This window comes from Simochromis diagramma, unplaced genomic scaffold (genome assembly GCF_900408965.1).
Source record: "Simochromis diagramma unplaced genomic scaffold, fSimDia1.1 OVJJ01000576.1, whole genome shotgun sequence".
Lineage (NCBI taxonomy): Eukaryota > Metazoa > Chordata > Actinopteri > Cichliformes > Cichlidae > Simochromis > Simochromis diagramma.
In genome coordinates, this window is record NW_024387394.1 from 184,123 (window position 1) to 209,424 (window position 25,302).

Below are 25,302 nucleotides of genomic sequence, written 5' to 3' on the forward strand. Positions count from 1 at the left end.
CACGCAGCATCCCATCGTTAAGCAGAGACGAGTGTGAGGTCGTTCCACTTCTCAGCGCACCGCTCTGCACTTCTCCTCACCTCCTCTCTCAAGCTCTCGAGGCCTTTAAACCCAGAGTTCAAATAAATCAGCCAGGCCCTCTGCAGGGGAGCAGGTGAACTGTCAGAAAGGGAAACTGATCCACTTCCTGCTGCAGACGTCATTTCCTTGAAAATCATAATCAATAACTGGGCATCAGACAGAGGTCGGGATGTCAGAACAAGAATTCAACCGGCAACTGTGAGGAACCCGGACAAACACACAAACACAGATACACGCACACACAGACACACACACGTGTGTGTATTCATATCCTCATGGGGACATCTCATTGACTTAACCCTTCCCTAACCCAGGGGTCGGTAACCTGCAACTCGGGAGCCGCATGCGGCTCTTTGGTCCTTATACTGCGGCCCCGCGTGGTTTGGGTAAAATAAATGAGAAGTGTTTAGCTGAAGTATATTTTATTTGTGTTTAGTTCTTTTTTAACTTGTAGTTCTAAATTGGAAGATTATTGTGATATAGAAATATAAAAATAAAATTATATTTCATTATTTTTCGTTGCTCAAAATAAGTGTCACACTGGCGGAAGCCGATGTAGCCGCCGAAACGCCGTGCATTTATCGAGACTTTCGACCCCAGGTAGGCCAATTATGGATCTTCGGATCCACATTATGTCAGCAGCTCCACCGTGAACTATGTTAAAAACAAACACGCTCACGCCTCACAGACGACAGCTTACAGTCCTGTAAAGATGAAAGTGACTTCGTACAGCCCCGATCTGCAGACGCTGTGCGCAGAGGTTCGGGAGCTGAAGTCCCGTTGCCATTGTAAACATATCACGGCAGACCCGACGATGTTTGCATGAACACGTTTTTCAGCATCTCTTTATCGACCGCTTTTCACACACGGTTGCTGTGCGCACACAGCCGGCTGTAGCTTTGCAGCTCACAGCCCGACACACACCAACACAACAGCATAGAGAGCACAGACTTGTGATTTTGGGTGCCGCTCAGGTGCGTCTGACTCCCCTGCAGCGGCGCTGCAGACCACGCCCCGCCACACACATTAACCTGGTAAAATACATATTTATGCAGAATTTTGCAATATTTTTTTTAGCAGCATAGTGTTTTTTTCCAATTATTTTTTAACATTCAGGTCAAGGCTCCAAAAACCCAAAGGCGATACAAGGGTGGTGGCTCACAACAGTTTTTGTTTGCTACATGGATCATTTTAGTTCAGCTTTTAAATTCATTTAAGAGACCTTCAACTGAGTGTCTTTCCTTTTTGTTATATTTCTTTAAGAGTTCAAAATGTGTTAATTACATAAATAAAATGTAGTTTTCTCTGTAGCACTTCATGGATTTCATAAGCAGCACACCTTAGTTGCTCACACAAAGCATAAAGGTAAAAAAAACAATATATACAGTGTTATCTTCATTTTAGATGTCAGAAAGTATTTGTGGCTCCCAGTGTTTTTGTTTGCGTGGAAACCGGGTCCAAGTGGCTCTTTGGGGGTTAAAGGTTGCTGATCCCTGCCCTAGCCCCTTAACCTCACCCAACTGTAACCCTGACATTAAAACCATATTTTGAGTCTCAAAAGTGTCTTCAAACTAATGGGGACCGGGATTTTGGTCCCCACGAAGACATTAATACCCATACACAGGTACACACACACCTGACACACAGCCCTGAAGCTCCACCTCCAACCAGTAGGTGGGGGTAATGCGCCTGATTGTTGGAGTCAACTGAAGACGAAGAAAAAAGAACTACAGCCCCCAAGGGGCACTGCGGCCCGCAGACTGTAAACACACATTAAGGACGGAGAGAGCAGAGAGAAGCATGATCGGTGAGTCTACCGGACCGATCAGCTGATTGATCCGGTCAGTCAGCTGATCTGTTTTTTTTGGTTGATGCGGGTCAGTGAGGGTTCTGTGTGGGCTGTTCTGTGTGCGGATCGGTGACTGTGTCCCAATTCAGGGTCTGCACGCTTGAAGTACGCATTTTAAGGGCGATTACGTCACCGCCACGCGACGACGGCTGTCCCAATTCGAAGTGTACTTCAAATGCGCCGTCGATTTCCCCAAATATCATGCGTGGTCCGGTGCACGCTTCGTGGTCCCATATATCACACAGTGGCTGTATCCCAATTCAGGAGCTGTGCAGCCTTAAAGTACGCAGCCTCAACGATCCTCAAGAGCCGCGTACTCAAAGACCGCTAAGGCCGGAAGTGCGAGGCTTGTGTAATGGGACGGTCTAGCCTCCGTTGCGCTGATACTGTTGTTTGTCAATAAAGTTAAAAAAAGCCTCCGTTGCGCTGATACTGTTGTTTGTCAATAAAGTTTAAAAAAAGCCTCCGTTGCGCTGCCCAGGTTGCCTAGCAACCATGATACTAACCACTGGAAACGTGTCATAGCTTTGTTTGACAGAAATGAAGGAGAAAATCTTTTGTTCATTTGTTTGTTTCTACATGAGCTTTGATCATTCTCTGTAGGATTAAGCTCAGCTATTGAACGGAGTATATTTTAAAGTAAAGGCTTTAAAACCAAGTTAGTACAAACGTCACTAATGTCACATAACTTTGCCGACATGTGGCCAACAGTAATGTTTTAATGTTCTTCGTTATTAAACATTTGCACATAAATAAGTGACATAATATTCAGTACTTAAAGTACTTTGTACTCTTCGGCCGCCCCTCATCCGCCGTTTTTTTCTGCAAATTTATCCACACCCATCGCCGCGCTATGCATTCTGGGATATGTTGGGCCACGAAGTCTACACTGCCACAGCCTTAAAATTCAGGGAAATGAAGGACGCATTTCAGGGCCGCATTTCGAGCAGCCTTTGAATTGGGACAGCCTTCGGCGCGCCGCTGTGACATAATCGGCCTTAAAATGCGGCCTTTAAGGCTGCAGACCCTGAATTGGGATACGGCCAACCCATAGCGCGGTGGTGGGTGTGGATAATTTTGCCACAATTTTGCGGCAGAAGGGAGCGGCCGAAGAACTGTCAAAAGTAAGTACTGAATATGACGTCACTTATTTATGTGCGAATGTTTAATAATGAAGAACATTAAAACATTACTGTTGGCCACATGTCGGCAGAGTTGTGCGACATTAGTGATGTTTGTACTTTCAGCATTAACTTGGTTTTAAAGCCTCTACATACATATATAGTCGACCTTAATCTTACAGAGAATGTGATGATTTTATGGATAATTAAAGTCAGTCATATATCCACAAACACAACAGGCTGAAAGTTAGTGATGCTGCTCGGTTTGCGGTCCTGAATATCACGGCACAAGCAGGATCCACTGCACTGTTAATGTTAGCTATGTTACATTGCTGCCTCTGTTCGGTGGTGTCGAGCCAAACGGACTTTAACGTGTGTTTGAACGAGCTGACGGTTCACTCGTTAAGCTGAAAGAAAGATGCTTTAATCACAGGAGTCACACATGTGTCCACTGCACCATCTGGGAACTCTTCTTGTTTAGCACTCGTAATAACACAAACACTAAATCCTCCTGTTTGTAGCAGTGTGTACACCTGAGACTGTCACCTGTCTGTCTGTCCTGCACTCTCTCTCTGTTTCTTTCTCTCTGATTGTGTAATAAAAGTATGAACATGTGTTTATCAGAGTTACCCTTGGGTTTGAATCCTGCAGCTGTATTCACCCACTTTGATTTCCATGTGTGACACCTGCGGACGTGTCCAGAGTGAGGACAGCCTGAGGGACCCACTGCTGCACATCATCTGTGAGGCTTTTGCACCCCTGCTGCTCCACCAGGACACACTCAGCAGTGGTTGAGGAGAGGAGGAGGAAGAGCCAGCAGCAGCTGACGATGGAGAGAATAGACCAGACTGTTCCCTGTTTTGTGAAGGACTGCTAGGAAAGTTTAACATAACTGTCTGTTCCTGAATCAATCTTATTAGGTATGTTCAAATAATGTTATCATCCCAGTGTTTTCAGTGTGGGAGAAAGTACTCAGGGCCTTCAGTTACACACTATGAAAGGCAGCAACAGTTTAATGTTCAGAAACCTAAGTCTGTATCAGCAGCAGAATGGACCTAAAAATAAATGTTGGTTTCAGTTCTATGAAGCTTTGAGTATTTTGGATCAGTAGCTGCTGTGTTTGTTGCATCATATTGCTGTAACTGTTTATATGCTTTATATATTCTGAGCTAAGTTGATCTATAGTGTTACATCATATTCTATAAGGATGTTATGTGTTTGTAGACTTTCTGCCCAGTTTGACCCATTTAGCAGAAGTCAGCCTGTTTAAGGCTCTGATATCTATTCTGTGTGACTTAAAGCAGTTATGACATGGTCTGATTTTCTCACCCAATAAAGGAATATTTCATATATCAGTCTACTCTTCATTCTATCAGACACAGTTTTCACAGCTCATACATTTTCCTTTTTACACATGCATGTAAGCATTGAGCCAAATCTAGTAATGCCAACATATTAAAAGAACAATATTTGTCTCTTATGTATAATACATCTGTATATACACTGTCACAGATACTTGTCTTTGAGTGAAGATTTAAGGTGATAAGAAATATAAATAACTGTAACTTGAATCTTTGACCCAGAGTTCAAGCTCACTGCTATAATACACACACACAGACACACACACACACACACATATATATATTTCCATGGTCTCAGCCTCAGATACTCAACTAATCAAAGTGATGTCATGACAAAAATGAATGACCAACAAAACATTTCTTCTCCTTCATTTATTTCACACAAAGCTGTATGTAACGTTTCTCGTGGTTAGTATCATGGTTGCTAGGCAACCTGAACAGCGCGACGCAGGTTAGACCGTCCCATTTCACAAGCCTCTCACTTCCGCACTTCTCGTACTTATAGTACGCACCGTACGTAGTGCGCGTACCTCAAGCGTGCAGACCCTGAATTGGGACACAGCCAATGACCTGATTAGAGTTCAGGTGCTACACGCAGTGACGTCATTTTACTTTCAAAAGAACACGTGGCAAATAACCTACGTGAAGCTGAAGTGTGTGTGTGTGTGTGTGTCTGTCCTCAGTGTTTGTGCGCTTTAACCTGGGCCCTGGCGTCCCGGTGGAGTTGCAGGAGGAGGCGAGCGTGGCTCAGCTGAAGGAGGTGGTGGGGAGTCAGCAGGGGGTGCGGCCGGAGCGCCTCAGGGTGCTGTTTGCAGGCCGGGAGCTGCAGAGCACCGCCACACTGCAGGTACGCTAGAGGTCAGGGGTCACTGCGGGGTCGAGGCATCTGCAGGAGGAAGTGATCACTCAGAGGGGTCTACATGCCAGTGATCTCCTCCTCTTCCTCGACTTTCAGTAAAATTCCGGTTAAACTATCTAGTTTTCACAAACAGGTCCTCTCCTTCTCCTCTCCTCACGTGTGGACACTTTGGAACAATAGACTGATAACCGCTAATAGAAAGCCATTATTTACCAGAAACTGGTTTGAGAGCGGCATCTTGTTTGTAACTGACTTGTTGGACTCTAATGGTGCTTTACTGGATTATGTATCTTTTCTGAAGAGACACAATTTAGACTGTCCACTAAAAGATACCAGAAAGGTTTGTCTAACACTGGAAAATCACTCAAAATGTTAGAAATATTCCAGTGTTAGAAAATCAGCACTGCTCAGTGTTAGCCATTGTTAATCTTCAAAACTGACTAGGTTACTTTTAAACATATAGCACTGTCAAAAGTGTTAATTTAACACTCAACAGTGTTGTATTTAACACTCAGAGGTGTGGACCCATATAGACACTCTCCAGTGTTAATTTAACACTGGAGATTTTGCTGTGTAGGTAATATTATCAGGAAGCCTAACTTCCAGTTTCACTGCTGCGCAGATGACACCCAGCTCCAAACCCACAGCTACTCTCCCACCCACATCCATTTCTGACTGTTTAAGTGAAATCAAGGTCTGGTTTACTCACAACTTTCTTAAATTTAATAAAACAGAATTCATTTTAATAGGTACCAAATCAAAACTGACCAAAGTCCCAACCAGTCTTTCGTTATCCATCGATGACTGTTGTCACACCCTCCCCTCAGGTTAAGAGTCTTGGTGTCATCATTGACAGCGCTCTGTCCTTCGCAGCACATATTATATTTTCATCTCTGTAATATTAACCGCCTTTGTCCTTCACTCACTTCAAACAGTACCGCCATACTTGTCGATGCTCTTGTCACATCTCGTTTAGCTTACTGTGAATCCCTTTCTTTGTGGTCTACCTCATAAATCTCTCCATAAATTGCAGTTAGTTCAAAATACAGCTGCTCGTATTATTTCCAGAATTAGATCCACTGAACATATAACAGCTGTTCTTAAACAGCTCCATTGGCTTCCAGTTCACCTCCATGTCAATTTCAAGATCCTGCTTCTCACTTTCAAAGCGCTTCATAACCTCGCTCCTCCATATTTATCTGATCTTCATACGTACTCACTCCATCATACACTCCGCTCTTCTTCCCTTCTGTCTGTTCCACTATGGAGTTAAATCAGGGCCATAATGTTTGTGTAGTTAAAAGAAAAATTTGAAATCGAAAATATGTAAACTGAAAGCAAAAGTCACATTTTTAGAGTGAACTTTGAAAAAGAAAGAGTTGGATTTAAAATCAAATCAAACGTTTTGAATATTTGTATTAACTGAAAACCCAGTGGTTCTTTTATCTATAATTTCTCTGAGTAAACTTTATTTAAAAATTTTCAGTAATCTTCTTTTCATTATTATTATTTTTAAAAAATCTATTCAGTCTCAGATTACATTTTTTCAGATTCAGATCTTTTAAATTAATGTACAAAAAAAAATTCTTCAGGTTCGGATTTTTCTCTCAGCTTCAATTTTTTTTTTCCACTTTCAGATCTCTATTTTTCAGTTACAGACTTTTGGCCCTGTTTTGGCCTGGTGGGCGTGGCTACACAGAGAGGGGCGGGGAATCATGAGTGACAGCAGACCGCTGCAGGCTCAAGATGGTCCATTTTTCATGTTGCCTTCAGGAAACCTGGGAATGAACATAATTTATCAAACACCTCCTGCACTGTATTATTTGATAATGTTTAGAAAACATGTCATGCATAACTGCTAAAACTCAGTTACTAAAGCTCTTTCAAGCAGTAATGTGTACAAATTACGCCGTAACTGTTAGGTGTGGCTGTGTGCAGACAGGAATAGGACCCAAGGTGCAGACTCCGGAGACAGAACTTAAACCAAAACAGCTTTAATGCTGAACTCAAACATAACATAACTGGAAAAAACTGGAAAAAACTCAAAATAAACTAACACCGGTGGACTGGCAAAACACACAGCAAAATAAACGGTAGATCGCGACACGGACACAGAGAAACACAGGGCTTAAATACACAGAGGGAGCAATCAGGGAATGGGTAACAGGAGGGAAACACAGCTGGGGCAAATCAGGCCTAACGAGACAAGGGGAAGCAAAACCAGACACATTAACATCAGACATGGACTTTCAAAGTAAAACAGGAAACACATAACACAAACTGAACAAAGACACAGACTCTCACGCACTGCAACAGAGGGAACAGAGATGTGGGACCAGGGCAGACACAGACACTGACTGGACACGGGGATATAGCCACTAAGGACACACAGAGACGCGAACTAGACAAGGGGATACAGCTGACAGGGGAGACAGAGCAGCTAGAGAAGACAGAGACATAAACTATAAGACAGAACTCAAAGAAACCAAAGACTAGAAAGTATAAATAATATAATAAACTCAAAACCCCTGGGTCAACGACCCAGGCATCCTAACAGTAACTGATCAATTATGAGACGTTTTCCCAGCCACTACGTGAGAAGTGGTCATTTCCCATGCTCTCAAAGTAGCGCGCATTGTATCGGGTGGGGGCTGCTGTTAACTTGTCCCTCAGTGAACGATGGCGTCGTCTTCCAACAACACTGCTGGCGCGAACAATCAGGTGAGTGTTTAAGTTTGGAACAATTACACTGCAGTCTGTGAATACTACGAATTTAAGAAGTGGCTATTGTTACGGTTAATTTTTCGGCTATTCTGTTTTTTTATTTTATAACGTTTTTTGCTGAAATGCTAGCTCAACAGAAACGCCTCGCTATCATTTTCGGCTGAAACTTACTTCGAAAGGTAAAGTAATATTAACAATTTGATCCTTCCCCAAAAATATGGAAAACATTTTAAAAGACTCCATAACTAATCGGGCTTGGGATGCAGTCTTCATCACCTGCGCTACGGCAATGTTGCAAGACTCTCATCCATCCATTATCTGGTTCCGGGCTCCGCTGGCGGGGCCAGCAGCTTCAGTAAATAGACCCAGACTACCCTCTCCCCAGCCACTTTAGCCTGCTCCTCAGGAGGAATCCTTGTTTCTTCAAACAGTGTGCTGGTCATTCTCGGTCTTGATGCTTAAATCTAATCAAATCAATCATTTGATTTGTTATTACTCAATAATGTACGCCTTTGCGATGCTACAAATTATCGCGAGGGAAAAACGTGTCAAATTTTCACGGTTTTCCTACAATTACATATGCGTGAGTTATAGATAAAAAGCAATAATAGTATCATGTTCTAAAGCAAGAAGTAAGAGATCTTTTTCAGAAGGCCTTTTTTCCCCCAAGTAATGTGCAGCTGAATGATTCCAGTTGAAATGACACAACTGCAAAATCTTCCCTAAACTATGTGTCATGTTTAAGTAAATAACAATAAATGATAATAATAATAATAATAAAAATAATTAAGTAATAAAGGCACTACTAAAGGAGTTTACAATTTATTACGTAACAGAGAGAGAGAGCAAACTGCGGTGGCAAGAAGTTTTTCTTCTGTCTATGTGCTCATTATTGGCTGTTTCATATAGATCCAACCTGTACATAATGCAGATTTTTGTCCACATACAAATTCCAGGCTTCCCTCGTTCACGTATTCATATGCAGCATACTTTTGGGAATTTTAATATGTTGTTGTTACCTTCCCTCTTCTAAATTGGCTGTTTCTCTGATGTACTGTTTGTTTCTATGGTTTATTTACATTTCTTACACAATTAACATGGCTCCCACATACCAGAATTCAAAGCGTAATGCCAAGCCCTATACTTACATTTATTGTTTATTGATAAGAACATTTCTGTCAGTATCTGGAGCTGTACAGGCGAAACTTGTAATTTGGACGTTCCAGCTTCCGTTCTGACACTGTCAGCTCGCAAAGGCGGTACTATTCATTGACGTTAACAAATCATATGAGTATGATTTAAGCTCAACCGAGAATGAACACTTTGAAGAACAAGATCTCCCTGAGTGAGCGGCCAAAGGTCTGGGGAGACCATAGTCATGGGCTACTTAAGCTGCGGCCTAGCCAGCGGCGACCCGGAACCAGAACTGTGGATGACTGCAACATTGCGTAGCGCAGTTGAAGCACTCCTCCAAGCGCCCGATAGTTATGGAGTGTTAAAATGCTTTTCATAATTTGGGAAGATCAAATTGGTAATATCACTTACCTTGAAGTAAGTTTCAGCCGAAAATGATAGCGAGGCGTTTCTGTTGAGCTAGCATTTCAGCAAAAAAACGTTATTACAATAAAAAAACAGAATAGCCGAAAAAATAAACCGTAACACTAGCCACTTCTTAAAATTCGTAGTATTCACCCGACTGCAGTGTAATTGTTCCAAACTTAAACACTCACCTGATTGTTCGCGCCAGCAGTGTTGTTGGAAGACGACGCCATCGTTCACTGAGGGACAAGTTAACAGCAGCCCCCACCCGATACAATGCGCGCTACTTTGAGAGCATGGGAAATGACCACTTCTCACGTAGTGGCTGGGAAAACGTCTCATAATTGATCAGTTACGGCGTAATTTGTACACATTACTGCTTGAAAGAGCTTTAGTAACTGAGTTTTAGCAGTTATGCATGACATGTTTTCTAAACATTATCAAATAATACAGTGCAGGAGGTGTTTGATAAATTATGTTCATTCCCAGGTTTCCTGAAGGCAACATGAAAAATGGACCATCTTGAGCCTGCAGCGGTCTGCTGTCACTCATGATTCCCCGCCCCTCTCTGTGTAGCCACGCCCACCAGGCCAAAACAGGGCCAAAAGTCTGCAACTGAAAAATAGAGATCTGAAAGTGGAAAAAAAAAATTGAAGCTGAGAGAAAAATCCGAACCTGAAGAATTTTTTTTTGTACATTAATTTAAAAGATCTGAATCTGAAAAAATGTAATCTGAGACTGAATAGATTTTTTAAAAATAATAATAATGAAAAGAAGATTACTGAAAATTTTTAAATAAAGTTTACTCAGAGAAATTATAGATAAAAGAACCACTGGGTTTTCAGTTAATACAAATATTCAAAACGTTTGATTTGATTTTAAATCCAACTCTTTCTTTTTCAAAGTTCACTCTAAAAATGTGACTTTTGCTTTCAGTTTACATATTTTCGATTTCAAATTTTTCTTTTAACTACACAAACATTATGGCCCTGATTTAACTCCATAATCCACCTGCTCGCCTGACTACCATTGGACTCAGAGCCTGTCACTAATGAGCCAAACTCTCTCACCACTTTTAAATCATGTCTCAAAACTCATCTATTCAGCATTGCATACAGCTGATCTATCTTAGTCCATTTTTACCTCGCTCAGTTTTTATATTTGCTTTTATACTTTTATGACTGAATGATTGACTAAATTTGATTTTACCATGTTTAATATATTTTTTGCTGCTATTGCTCACGTGTTTTTGTAAGGTGACCTTGAGCGTCTGAAAGGCGCCTATAAATAAAATGTATTATTATTATTATTATTATTATTATTATTATTATTATTATATGGATCATTTACATCCATCTGTCTCTACTGTGATTAACAGTATCATCCTCTTAGGTAAATACCATCTACATTATAGCCAGTGGAGAAATACTACACCGTCCTCCACGTGGGTCATTATTCACGTCACTGAAGAAACTGAAATCCAGCAGATCTGTTAAAATCTATGATGACGTTTCTCATCTGTTACTGTTTTGATTTTTGCCTCCAGTCTTTTGTTGTTTTTGTTGTCTTTGAATATTGTTCTACAGTTTTATCCTCTACGACAGTTTGTATTCGCATTGTTTTAATTATTAATTTAAAAAAAAAACCTCCTCTTCCTCCTCCTGTCACTCAGGGCTGCGACTTCCCGGAGCAGAGCACTGTCCACGTCGTCCTCCCTCCTTCAGGCACCTCCTTTCAGCGGCTCGTGCAGGAGCACCGAGCTGAGGACGGAGAGGAGGAGCAGGAGCAGGGCTCTTTGACCAGGCTGGACCTCAGCTCTTCTCGACTCCCTGCCGACAGTGAGGGAGGAGAGGGCAGAGCAGAGGGGGAGAGTCTGGAGGAGGTGCAGGCTGGAGCTCACAGCAGTGAGTATGTCATGGTTAGAGGTGCCTCGATGCCCCGTCCCTTGCTGCTGCTGAAATTCCTGAAATGTAATGTTTTTTCTAATGAAACAAACAGCACACTGGACTCTCAGAAAGACTTATTTATTTATTTTATAACCGATTTTTATTCAATTTAAATTTTATTTTAACTGTTGCCTCAGCTGACAGTACATCCTGTTTGAGTCCCGAGTTTACGAGGGCACCTGAATGCATCACCTGTCTCTGATCAGTGATCCATCGCACACCTGAGATGGAGGTGTGAGGGAGGAGTCTGATATATTTCTGATGAAAGAATTAAAAATGAGCTGAAACACGTTTTTATACATGAAACACATGAAGTGCTGTAATACTCCCTCAGAGTAGTATTACTCAGTACCTCGCTGGAGCTTCCAGTGCTTCTTGTTTCTTATGTACGATGATGAAGTAAAACGTTTGTATAGAAATGTCCCTGAGCATTTGAGCGCCACCTTCTGGCTGCAGTAGCACATTACATTCTTTCTGCTGCCTGGAAAAGACGAGTACCACCAAATACCCTGAAATTGTATTTATAACCCTAATCATGCTTGGCAGCACCTTACTACTCTGACTGTGTACTGTGTGTACTGTGTGTAAAGGTGTGCGTACCTGCAGTACCTTCTTCGTGTTCTGTAAGAGCTGCCGCTCCATCGAGCCAGGAAAACTGCGAGCACGCTGCCGACGCTGCAAACAGACGGCGCTGACGCTCAGCAGGGTGAGAGGCGTTTCTGCTTAAACTACAGTACTTTTATTACAGTGCTTATACTGCAGTACTTGTACTACAGTGCTTGTACTACAGTACTTGTACTGCAGTGCTTGTACTACAGTGCTTATACTGCAGTACTTGTACTACAGTACTTGTACTGCAGTGCTTGTACTGCAGTGCTTGTACTACAGTACTTTTACTGCAGTGCTTGTACTGTGGTGCTTGTACTGCAGTGCTTGTACTACACTGCTTTTACTGCAGTGCTTGTACTGTGGTGCTTATACTGCAGTACTTGTACTACAGTGCTTGTACTACAGTACTTGTACTGCAGTGCTTGTACTGCAGTGCCTGTATTGCAGTGCTTGTACTACAGTGCTTGTACTGCAGTGCTTGTACTACAGTGCTTATACTGCAGTGCTTGTACTACAGTACTTGTACTACAGTACTTGTACTGCAGTGCTTGTACTACAGGGTGGTCCATTTATATGGATACACCGTAACAACATGGGAATGGTTGGTGATATTAAAGTCCTGTTTGTGGCACATTAGTATATGTGAGGGGGCAAACTCCTCAAGATGGGTGGTGACCATGGTGGCCATTTAGAAGTCGGCCATCTTGGATACAACTTTTGTTTTTTCAATAGGAAGAGGGCCATGTGACACATCAAACTTATTGGTAATGTCACAAGAAAAACAATGGTGTGCTTGGTTTCAACGTAACTTTATTCTTTCATGAGTTATTTACAAGTTTCTGACCACTTATAAAATGTGTTCAATGTGCTGCCCATTGTGTTGGATTGTCAATGCAACCCTCTTCTCCCACTCTTCACACACTGATAGCAACACCGCAGGAGAAATTCCAGCACAGGCATCCAGTATCCGTAGTTTCAGGTGCTGCACATCTCGCATCTTCACACCATAGACAATTGCCTTCAGATGACCCCAAAGATAAAAGTCTAAGGGGGTCAGATCGGGAGACCTTGGGGGCCATTCAACTGGCCCACGACGACCAATCCACTTTCCAGGAAACTGTTCATCTAGGAATGCTCGGACTTGGCACCCATAATGTGGTGGTGCACCATCTTGATGGAAAAACTCAGGGAACGTGCCAGCTTCTGTGCATAAAGAGGGAAACACATCATCATGTAGCAATTTCAAATATCCAGTGGCCTTGAGGTTTCCATTGATGAAGAATGGACCCACTATCGTTGTACCCCATATACCACACCAAACCACCACTTTTGTTTTTCCAACAGTCTTGGAGGGATCCATCCAATGTGGGTTAGTGTCAGACCAATAGCGGTGGTTTTGTTTGTTAACTTCACCATTCACATCAAAGTTTGCCTCATCACTGAACAAAATCTTCTGCGTGAACTGAGGGTCCTGTTCCAATTTTTGTTTTGCCCATTCTGCAAATTCTGTGGCCGATCTGGGTCATCCTCGTTGAGATGCTGCAGTAGCTGGAGTTTGTAAGGGTGCCATTTGTGAGTAGCTAATATCCGCCGAAGGGATGTTCGACTAATGCCACTCTCCAGTGACATGCGGTGAGTGCTACGCTGTGGGCTCTTGCTGAATGAAGCTAGGACAGCCACTGATGTTTCTTCATTAGTGACAGTTTTCTTACGTCCACATTTTGGCAAATCCAACACTGAACCAGCTTCACGAAACTTAGCAAGCAGTTTGCTAACTGTAGCATGGGAGATGGGTGGTCTCGTAGGGTGTCTTGCATTGAAATCTGCTGCAATGACCCGGTTACTGCGTTCACCAGATATCAACATGATTTCGATCCGCTCCTCACGTGTTAACCTCTTTGACATGTCAATGGCTGTGAACAAAGAGAAACTTGTAAATAACTCATGAAAGAATAAAGTTACGTTGAAACCAAGCACACCATTGTTTTTCTTGTGACATTACCAATAAGTTTGATGTGTCACATGGCCCTCTTCCTATTGAAAAAACAAAAGTTGTATCCAAGATGGCCGACTTCTAAATGGCCACCATGGTCACCACCCATCTTGAGGAGTTTGCCCCCTCACATATACTAATGTGCCACAAACAGGACTTTAATATCACCAACCATTCCCATGTTGTTACGGTGTATCCATATAAATGGACCACCCTGTACAGTGTTTGTACTACAGTACTTGTATTACAGTAGTTATACTGCAGTGCTTGTACTACAGTGCTTGTACTTCAGTGCTTGTACTACAGTACTTATACTGCAGTACTTGTATTACAGTGCTTATACTGCAGTACTTGTACTACAGTGCTTATACTGCAGTACTGCACTGACTGTGTGTGTTGCAGGGTCCGTCCTGCTGGGACGACGTGCTCCTTTCCAGTCGCATCCATGGCATCTGTCAGTCAGAGGGTTGTCAAGGCAACGAAGCGGTAAGGGGCGAGGCTTCACCAAAAAACTGAATCAGTGATGAATCAGAAAATAAGCAGCGGCTCAGAGACTTATCTGCAAACTATTGATCAGCTGTCAGAGGGGTGGAGCCTGACTTCAGTTTTTTTCCCCAGATATTTTTATTGAATTTTCTGCATCCATTTTACAAAAGACAAATTGAACAATATGCCGTTTTCTTTTTGAAGAACGTAAAACAATATGAAACATACATTCCACCTCATAATTACAAGAGTACCAGTAGGTGTACAAAAAGGAAAAAAGGAAGGAAAAAAAAGGATCCAAGCTAATAATACAAATAGTAAACGCTGGAGTACAAGATAGCAGTTCCTGAGTGGACAAGAGAGATGTGCAGAGTTTCAGAACCCACACCCCTACACAAACAAAAAACAAAACGGAACAAACAAAACGAGTGGTCAGCTTAGTCGTCGAAATAAGTCAAATCCGTAAGAAAAAAGAAATATGTATAAAGTAGATAAATAAATGCCATCATAAAGTGCAGGCACAATAGAGTCTGTATAGTTAAGCATAAGATAAAATAGAATAAAGTCAGAGCTGGCTAACTGGGAGTGTTACGGGACTGCAAAGTCTGCACATGATCAAAAAAGGGTTGCCAGATCTTAAAAAATTTGACCATAGACCCACGCAGGGGGAATTTAATCTTTTTGAGTTTGCTAAAATGCAAAGCATCTCTGATCCAGATTTCCCAGGATGGGGGAGAAGGGGACTTCCAACATAACAATATTCTGCGTCTTGCCAATAAGGTGAGAAATGCTACCAAATCCGCCTGGGGCGTCGGCAAGACAACTGTATCAGGAAGAACCCCAAACAAAGGGGTTGCGGGCACAGGTTGGAGGGTTAGCTGGATGATCTTTGATAGAGTCAGAAAAATATTAATCCAGTATTGTTTGATGGATGGACATGACCAAAACATATGTATTAAAGAGGCAGGTGTTTGATGACAGCAGTCGCAATCAGGGCTAAGGTTGGGGTATATTGGAGCTAGTCTGGCTTTAGTCCAGTGTACGCGGTGTAAAATCTTACATTGAATTAACCTGTGTTTGGCACATAATGAGGAGCCATGGACCCGGTAAAGAATTTTATCTCAAAAGACATCCTGAATCACACATCCCAAATCCTGCTCCCATGCCATTTTAATAGTCGAGGTTGAGGAGTTGCCAAAGGAACATATTCTCCCATACAGACAAGAGATCAGGCCCTGTGATGAAGGGGGAGGCGATAGAAGGTTATCAAAGTCATGACAAGGAGGTCTAGATGGGAACTGAGAGGATTTCTCCTTAACAAAACTCCGGATTTGTAAGTAGCGAAAAAAGTGACTTTTTGGAAGGCCAAATTTCAATGAGAGCTGTTTAAAAGAGGCAAATGTATTCTGAATATACAGATCAGAAAAAGACCTGATACCCAAGGAGGCCCACAAATAAAAAGCGCCATCAACTAAAGAAGGCTGAAAAGAGGGATTTTTCAAAATGGGTGACACAAGGGAAAAAAGTTCAGCTTAAAATAACGACGAAATTGATGCCATATTTTCAAGGTAACTTTGACAATAGTGTTATTATAAAAACCTGCTCTCGGAGGCTGCTTTTGGGCATAAATCAGGGCTGGTAAAGAGGATGAGGCACAGGAAGAAATCTCCAAGCTCAGCCACGCCGGGGCATTATTCATGCCTTCCCCCTGTAGCCAGTACCTGAGAATACGAATATTACATGCCCAATAATAGAACATAAAGTTTGGTAAAGCCATCCCCCCCATCTTTTTCGGTCTTTGAAGATATGTCTTGCGTATTCTAGGGTTTTGTTTTTTTTTTGTTCCAAATGAACCGAGAGAATCTTGTCTATTTTAACAAAAAAAGAAATTGGGATAAATACAGGGACAATGAAAAAGAAAAGAACATTTTGGAAGGATATTCATTTTAATCGCATTTATACGCCCTGCCACAGACAGATGGAGAAGAGACCATCTGTCCAAATCCTGCCTAACTTTCTCCACAAGTGGGTTGAAATTAAGCTTGAAAAGATTATGAAATTGACTTGTAATTTTAACCCCTAAATATGTACAGTTGTCTGATACAAGTCGAAAAGGCAGTGCTGTACACTGATATTTCTGTGCAGCAGCATTCAGAGGGAACAGTTCACTCTTGCCGAGATTCAGCGTATAGCCAGAAATAAGGCTAAACTGTTCAAGTATTGAGAGCACCAAAGGAAATGAGGATGCTGGTTTTGAGACATAAAGAAGCAAATCATTTGTATATAAGGAGACCTTTTGTTCCATACCATTTCTAGTAACCCCGGTGATACCTGGGTTAGATCTCAGCGATATGGCCAAGGGCTCCATTGCAATTGCAAAGAGCAATGGCGACATGGGACAGCCCTGCCTAGTCCCTCTGAACAGAGGAAAAAAGTCAGAATATGTGCCATTTGTTTTGACAGCGGCAAACAGGGAAGTATAAAGAAGTTCCAACCAGGAGATGATTATCCACACGCATCGCTAAAAGTTTAGCAAGGATTTTATAGTCCACATTTAACAAAGAAATGGGACGGTATGAGCCACATTGTAAAGGATCCTTATCCTTTTTTAAGATCAAGGGTATAGATGCCTGTAGTAGAGAAGGTGGGAGGGATCCAACTTCAAGTGAATGCTTATACATATTTACCATGAGTGGGGCCAGTCTAGGCATAAATTTACGATAGAACTCAACAGGAGACCCGTCCTGTCCGGGACACTTAGAACACTGTAATTTGCTGATAGCTTGCAGGATCTCTTCTACAGTTATTGGTCCCTCCAGCCGAAGACTGTGTGTTTGATCAATTGATGGGAGTTTAAGATGATTGAAAAAGGAGCCCAAAGATTCAGTGCTAAATACAGATTCAGACGCATAAAGAGAATAAAAATCTCGAAATTGGTTATTAATTATTTTAGGATCCATAGAAACACTGCTTGATGTGTGAATCCGAGGAATGGAATGTGCAGCTGCTGCACTACGAAGCTGATGGGAAAGCAGTTTACTGGCCTTATCTCCATACTCATACTGGGAGTGCTGACACTTCAACAGCATCTCTTCAGCCCGAGCAGAGGACAGGTGATTAAACTCAGTCTGCAAGGACAGCCTGTCATTATAGGGATGGGTATCGTTTAGGTTTTATTTGATACCAGTACCAAACCGGTACTTTTGAAACGGTGCCGGTGCTTAAACGGTGCTCGAACCGGTGCTTAAAGAATGGAGAACACAAACTTTGTCCAAAAACCTCTCATGTTCAGCGTTTTTTTTGTAAAAAGATAACAATGTTAGCCTTTTCTGCAGCTATAGGGGATTTATGGTATCACTCTTGGCTGGAAGCAGTGCTTAAACAATGGAAAAAACAAACTTTGTCCAAAAACCTCTCATGTTTAGCTGTTTTTCTTTGGTCATTTTAGCCTTTTTGGCCAGGGTGAAGGGAGTATCTGCCATCAAACAAGAAGACAGCCGCATGTAACTACGACGGTGTTTGCTATTTCACCTTACGTGCATTAATGTGATAACATGGTTAGCCTACTCAACGTAAATGACACACGAACAACATGAAGCTACTCACGCAGAGAAGAACTGCTGCTGCTGCCATCATCATCCTCATCATTTCTGCTCTAATTTTCGGATTTTTGGGAGATGTTGCAAACTCTGGGTCTGATAACAGGCACCACACCCGCAGTAGATGTGCTCGATGTGTGTGGCTTTATTTTTGTGCCACTATTCTGAGTGTACGTAAAAAAAATTTGAGCGCACGTAAAAAAAAATTGCAGTTGCAAGTGTTGCATTTTGAGGTGAAATTTATTTTGAGCGAAGAAAAGCTGAATTTGAGTGAACAAAATTCATTGCTGCGTGCAAAAAATGTATTTCAGTGTTTGCTATTATCCACCACACACACACAACAGCAGCCCCTCTCGCTCAGTTTTTGCATTTGCGCTCACTCGCAATGTGTTGCTCGCACTCTCAACATTTCTGCCCGTGCGCGCTCAACTCTTTCTGTACACCGTTATATTTGTGCCACAAAACCAGCCAATCACAGGCTTGGATGCAAAAAAATCTGATTGGCTGTTCTGGTCTCCAATCAGCTCGAAATGACGAAATGCAATATCCCAGAATCTATTTCGCCCAAAACTCAAACGAGGCAGTGGCGGAGGAACACAGAGTGGCAGAGTTTGAAATATTACTGTTTCTGGGTCACAAAATAAACTTTAAAGATATTTTCATGCGAGAATGGTGCTGTGTAAACTTCTAATATCTGCTCGATTCATGAAGACATCACATATTTGCACAAGTGCTCTAACGTTTTCGGAGTACTTACGAAGTCTAAAATGATCTGAAATTTTTAGGTGTGTTTCTTGTAAAAACAATCTGGGCACCAAAAATTGCAAATGATGGAGGACCTTGCTCCTTTTAATAGGCTGGTTCAGACCTTTACAATTCCAGCTACAGAATGTAAACGAGTGACCTGCTTGTTGGTTATTAATATTTAGTTGCGATACCATGTTAGAACAAAGACAAAAAAACAAAAGCTGACCGGTGAGAAGCACAGAAAGAACAAAGTCAGTGTACAGAACAGTACAACATAAAAACAAAGAGAACACCCAAACTTCCCCCTAAATGCTGAAGCATCTTCCTAAACAAGATGCGCGCACCCCCCACCAAATACACCCCTGAGCACTTCTTCCCAACCATCCAAAGTCCCAGTTGAGTTCAAGCTCCTTACAATACAAGGCAGAGACAAATCAAGGATTGTATAAAAATATATTAGAACAAGACACATCCTATAAATCAAGTTCACCTCAAATAAATGTTACTAAAAAAATAAAAAAATAAAAAAAATAAAATATTTCACAGAAGTTAACCAAGATGAACATATCAGCCTAACGGGCTAAGACACTTATGTGTCCTGAGAGGCAGGGCCCCCCAGGATCTTATTGGCAAAGTCCGTGGCAGACGCAGGATCAGTAAACTTACGTACAACTCCATCTGGAAGTGACATCCTCAGTTCCGCAGGATAGAACAGGCCGAACTTGATCCCAGGACAAGAGTGCAGAAGGCGCTTCAAACTAGTAAACTGCGAACGTTTTTTAGCCACTGCAGGTGTGAAGTCTGGAAAAATGGAGATCCTTCTGCCCTGGTAAAGTAGAGGAGAGTTTGCTCCTGCAAGACGTAGCAGCTGTTCCTTGACATGGAAGTAGTGGACTCTAATGAGCAGTGGGCAAGGAGGTGCTCCATCTCTGGGCTTTGGTCCAAGGGATCTGTGAACCCGATCCAACAGAGGTGCTTCATTCAGTTTCAGAAGATCTTGCAGGAGATGGGAAATAAACTCCCTAGGGTTAGATTCAATTCAATTCAATTTATTTATATAGCGCCAAATCACAACAAAAGTCGCCTCAAGGTGCTTCATAGATACAGAGAAAAACCCAACAATCATATGACCCCCTATGAGCAAGCACTTTGGCGACAGTGGGAAGGACAAACTCCTTTTTAACAGGAGAAAACCTCCGGCAGAACCAGGCTTAAGGAGGGGCGGGGCCATCTGCTTCACACCATGGTGTCTAACAGCGCCCCGCCTCACTTCAGTTTTTCCGGGAACTTTTGATTGTCACATGAGCCATCACAGATAATGTCATTGATTAATCCAGGTGGAGTGTGTGTGTGTGTGTGTCTGTCTTCAGGAGTTTTACATGAAGTGTGCGTCTCACCCGACGTCAGATGATGACCTTTCCGTGGCCCTCGACCTCATCATGACCAACACCAGAGGCGTGCCCTGCATCGCCTGCACCGATGTCATGTACGGCGCACACACACACACACACGGACACACACACACACACCACCCATCACCCAGGTGTAACCCCACCCCTTCTGCCTCTCAGGGGCGTGGTCCTGGTCTTCCAGTGCTCGGAGCGTCATGTGATCTGTCTCGACTGTTTCCAGCGTTATTGCCAGACGCGCCTGAATGACCGGCAGTTTGTGTACCATCCTGTGATTGGCTACTCGCTGCCGTGTGCAGGTGGGGACAAGGGGTGTGGTCAATGCAACCTTCACTCTCTGTAGAAATATGTCAGGACAAGACTGCCCAAGAATCTGAATTCATTTTCAATGATCATTGTTCATTAACTGCAGACAGGAGCATGCGACATTATCAGACATGTGTGAGTGTGCACACGCGTGTAAACATGTTTCATGTGTTAATCTTTCAGTCGGCTGCGACGACTCTCTGATTAAAGAAGTTCATCATTTCAGGATCCTGGGAGACGAGCAGGTACACGCAGTACTGCATCACAAAGATAATTATACAAATACTCTCACACTTACTGTGAGTGAAACATTGTGAAGTCTGTCAACACTCGGCCAACAAAAAATGATCAAAAAATAAAAACAAATAAATAAATAAATGAGTGAACGTGGCAGACAGATGTCAGACAGACTCTCAAATATGAAATCCCTGAAGAAGATTTTTGTAAGCAAATGGGAACCAGTAAGAGCCAATGAGAGGCCTCTGCCTCAATCCTAGCCAATTACTGTGAGCAGAAAGGGGTTACCATGGCAACGATAACACAAGAAAACCAAAGTTCATCCAGTGAGCATGCTCCAGGTGAGTCAGCTGAACCACCTGCACCCTCAGTCACCTTTGCTGTGTCCTCTCAGTATGGGCGCTACCTGCAGTATGGCGCTGAGGAGTGTCTGCTCACCACTGGAGGAATGATGTGTCCATCACCTGGCTGTGGGGCGGGGCTTCTCCCACCTGATGGCAGCAGGAAGGTGGAGTGTGACCGCCGGCTTGGCTGTGGCTTTGTCTTCTGCAGACTCTGCAGGGGGGAGTACCATGAGGGGGCGTGTCAGGCAGTGACAGCCCCGCCCACAGGTGAAGCAGCACAGGTGAGCTGGCCAGTTACAGAGGTTGTAGGACGATGACGAAGATAAAACAATCAGCTGACTCCTCTTCTTCCTCAGGGCTTCGTGGTCGGGGATGAGGCGTCGCTCATGGGGAGATGGGAGCCAGCGTCTCTGCTCGTCATCGCCGAGTCGACCCGGCCCTGCCCAACGTGTTCGGTTCCCGTGGAGAGAAATGGTAAGGGACGGCTGTGGCGTCATACATGTCGGGGATCGTGTGACAATGGCTGACACGCTGTCTCCCCCTGCAGGCGGCTGCATGCACATGCACTGCCCGCTGTGCAAGGCCGAGTGGTGCTGGCTCTGTGGAGTCCCCTGGAACAGAGAGTGTATGGGAAACCACTGGTTCGGTTAAATGAGTCACATCACTGCTTGCGGTCACAGAAAAGACTGATGGCTTTAACATGTTCTTCCTTTTTGTTGAAGCCCTTTCACAAAAGTCAAATGAAGTTTTTAGTCTGACTGACTGACTGTTTGAATAAACATGTGAATCCAACAGTGGGAAAAATGTTTATTTTCACTCTTGGACTTTCAGGTTTTACTGTCTCCTTTGTTAATTTGAGTAAACATTTCTGAGTTAAAATATCTTCACATGTATGCTGAATCGTCCAGGTAAAGAAAGTTGATTCTGTTCATCTGGACGTTTTCAGATGAGAAACGTTTCATCATCAGGTGCTATGGTGGCCCCTAGAGACAAAGCACGTACAAACTCCAAAACGCGTACAAACTCCAAAACACGTACAAATTCCAAAACACATGCAAACTCCAAAACACAACGGAAGTGCTCCAGGACGTAACTACACAAGCCAGGTACTTCCTGGCTTGTGTAGCTACTAGGTACCAAAGGCTGCTTGAAATGCGGCCCTCAAACGCATCCTTCATTTCCCTGAATTCTAAGGATGGGTCGGTGTAGCCTTCATGGCCCAACATATCCCAGACTTCATAGCGCGGTGGTGGGTGTGGATAATTTTGCCAAAAAAAACAGTTGAAGCGGGGTGGCCGAAGAGTAAAATTTCAAAAGTAAGTACTGAATATTATGTCACTTATTTATGCGCAAATGTTTAATAATGAAGAACATTAAAACATTACTGTTGGCCACATGTTGGCAAAGTTATGTGCCATTAGCGATGTTTGTACTAACTTGGTTTTAAAGCCTTTACTTTAAAATATGCGCCGTTCAATAGTCGACCTTAATCTTACAGAGAATGTGATGATTTTATGGATAATTAAAGTCAGTCATATATCCACAAACACAACAGGCTGAAAGTCAGTGATGCTGCTCGGTTTGCAGTCCTGAACATCACGGCACAAGCAGGATTCACTGCACTGTTAATGTTAGCTATGTTATATTGCTGCCTCTGTTCGGTGGTGTTGAGCCAAACCGACTTTAACGGGTGTTTGAACGAGCTGACGGTTCACTCGTTAAGCTGAAAGAAAGATGCTTTAATCACAGGAGTCACACATGTGTCCACTGTATATGTTTAAAAGTAACCTAGTCAGTTTTGAAGATTAACAAAGACTAACACTGAGCAGTGCTGATTTTCTAACACTGGAAAATAACTCAAAATGTTAGAAGTATTCCAGTGTTAGAAAATCAGCACTGCTCAGTGTTAGTCTTTGTTAATCTTAAAAAATGACTAGCTTACTTTTAAACATTTAAACACTGTCAAAAGTGTTAATTTAACACTCAACAGTGTTGTATTTAACACTCAGAGGAGTGGACCCATATAGACACTCTCTAGTGTTAATTTAACACTGGAGATTTTGCTGTGTATAAGGATGTTATGTGTTTGTAGACTTTCTGCCCAGTTTGACCCATTTAGCAGAAGTCAGCCTGTTTATGGCTCTGATATCTATTCTGTGTGACTTAAAGCAGTTATGATATGGTCTCACCCAATAAATGAATATTTCATATATCAGTCTACTCTTCATTCTATCAGAAACAGTTATCACAGCTCGTACATTTTCTTTTTACACATGCATGTAAGCATTGAGCCAAATCTAGTAATGCCAACATATTAAAAGAACAATATTTGTCTCTTATATATAATACATCTATATATACACTGTCACAGATACTTGTCTTTGAGTGAAGATTTAAGGTGATAAGAAATATAAATAACTGCAACTTGAATCTTTACTGAAGCTCAGTATTTAACACAGAGTTCATGTTCACTTCTGTAATAACTAATAATGATTAATATAATAACTATAATATTGGCCATATTATATTTACATTACCAAAGTGATATGACTTTAGTCTCATGAACAACATTACAGGGTTCTAGAGTGCGACCAAATTTTTCAATGGTGCGACTAAAAAAAAAATATTTGGTTGCACCTGTGCGACCAACTGTTCGGGTAGCAAAAAAAAAAAAAAAAAAAAAAAATCTGCAACCTTCCCTGTGGTCAACAACAGACACACATTATGCCCCTATCATGGACTAAACCAATCAGAGATAGTAAGGGGCGGGACCTCTCTGATTGGCCGTGGTCCAGTTGAAAGTGCAGGTGGAAGTGGGAGGTGAGTAGCTTGAATAAAGCGATATCAATTCATTAAATCCTGAATCGACTTTTAAATATAACTGTGTTTTGCCAGAAATGCCAGATTCTCAGATTAAAGCTCACAAAACCATTTCAACAACAACCAAACAGCAAATGAGAGCAGGTACACGGATTCCACACAAAGACGTAAACACAGAACGGACCCCACGCATCAGAATCAGCTTTGTCTTTCTCGGCTTGCTCACCCGACGGCCCGTAGACGGACATGCTGTCGGAACTTAGCAATTCTGATGCGTCCGGTCCGCGCTGTGATTTTGTCTTTTTGCGCTGATTCTGAGCTGCAGGTTTTGTCTCTCTCCAACCAAAATTCACCGAGCCAGCAGCAAAAGAAGCAGCAAACTGCGCTTCACATTTGATCAATGTCGTCATGAATTTTGCTGTTTTGCTTCCAAAACTATTAAAATCACACTTCATGCACAGCTAGCGTTCTCTCTATCTCTCTCTGTACTTCAAGAACAGTTTCCCATCTCCAATCTCTGTTTTCTGTATTATTCATTCGCTTATTACCCACCAGTCTGCCGTTGTTTACAGCGCTGTCGGCTGCTGTCTTTTTCTTTTCTTTTTCTTTTTTTCACTTAAATGACCTCGGACAAGAAAGCCTATTTTTTCTGTTGTTCAATACTGAAGAAATTTAAACTTCATGTGCAGAACATTGTAGAATATTTTTAAGGTTATCTGCTATAAAAAGCCAGACCAGGAAAATCTCCTTCATGTTTTTCTGTTTTATTCTCAGTTACTTTCACACAAAGGCATCTGCTGTGATGTTCACAATTCTGATGAAGTCAGTACTGATAAATGATCAGAATTATAATATTTCTGACTGTCTGAGGCTAAGTTGAATCGAATCGGGACTTTGAAAACTGGAATCGAATGGATTATAGAAATCAGTGATGATACCCAGCTCTAGTGAGCAGCCTAGGCACGACAGAAGTGGATGTAGCTGTAATAGGAAAAGAACTATTCCTAACTTTTCTGTTAAGTTAAGGCCTGATCCTTCTGAAATTCATAGCCAGTGCTCTGACACGGTGTCATCAATCTTTGAATGCTGAAAAAGCACAGTGTATCCAGAAAAACACATTATATTATATAAATTATTATAAAAATTGTGTGCGCCTAACTTTTGTGCCGGTACCGGTACGCCCATGGCAAAAAGTTAGTCTAGAGCCCTGCATTAGCTAATTGTTATTTACTAGCTAATCTTAAAATGACTGTTCAGTACAGAAATGAAGTC

General features: G+C 42.3%; 1 protein-coding gene and 1 long non-coding RNA gene across 2 annotated transcripts; one reads left to right on the forward strand and one right to left on the reverse strand.

Annotated features, from left to right (window-relative positions):
• Positions 1-1,472: 1,472 nt before the first annotated feature.
• Positions 1,473-22,002, forward strand: prkn (parkin RBR E3 ubiquitin protein ligase). Its single transcript, XM_040009933.1, has 11 exons — positions 1,473-1,888; positions 5,096-5,259; positions 11,207-11,438; positions 12,071-12,186; positions 14,485-14,568; positions 20,285-20,400; positions 20,486-20,622; positions 20,813-20,874; positions 21,261-21,491; positions 21,567-21,684; positions 21,758-22,002. The coding sequence occupies exons 1-11, from the start codon at positions 1,882-1,884 to the stop codon at positions 21,859-21,861; spliced, it is 1,371 nt and encodes a 456-aa protein (XP_039865867.1). The 5' UTR covers positions 1,473-1,881; the 3' UTR covers positions 21,862-22,002.
• On the reverse strand, positions 6,923-10,374 carry LOC120720314. Its single transcript, XR_005692882.1, has 2 exons — positions 9,726-10,374; positions 6,923-7,049 (listed from the first exon to the last, which is right to left on the reverse strand). It is a non-coding gene; the product is annotated as an uncharacterized LOC120720314 (long non-coding RNA).
• Positions 22,003-25,302: the final 3,300 nt, after the last annotated feature.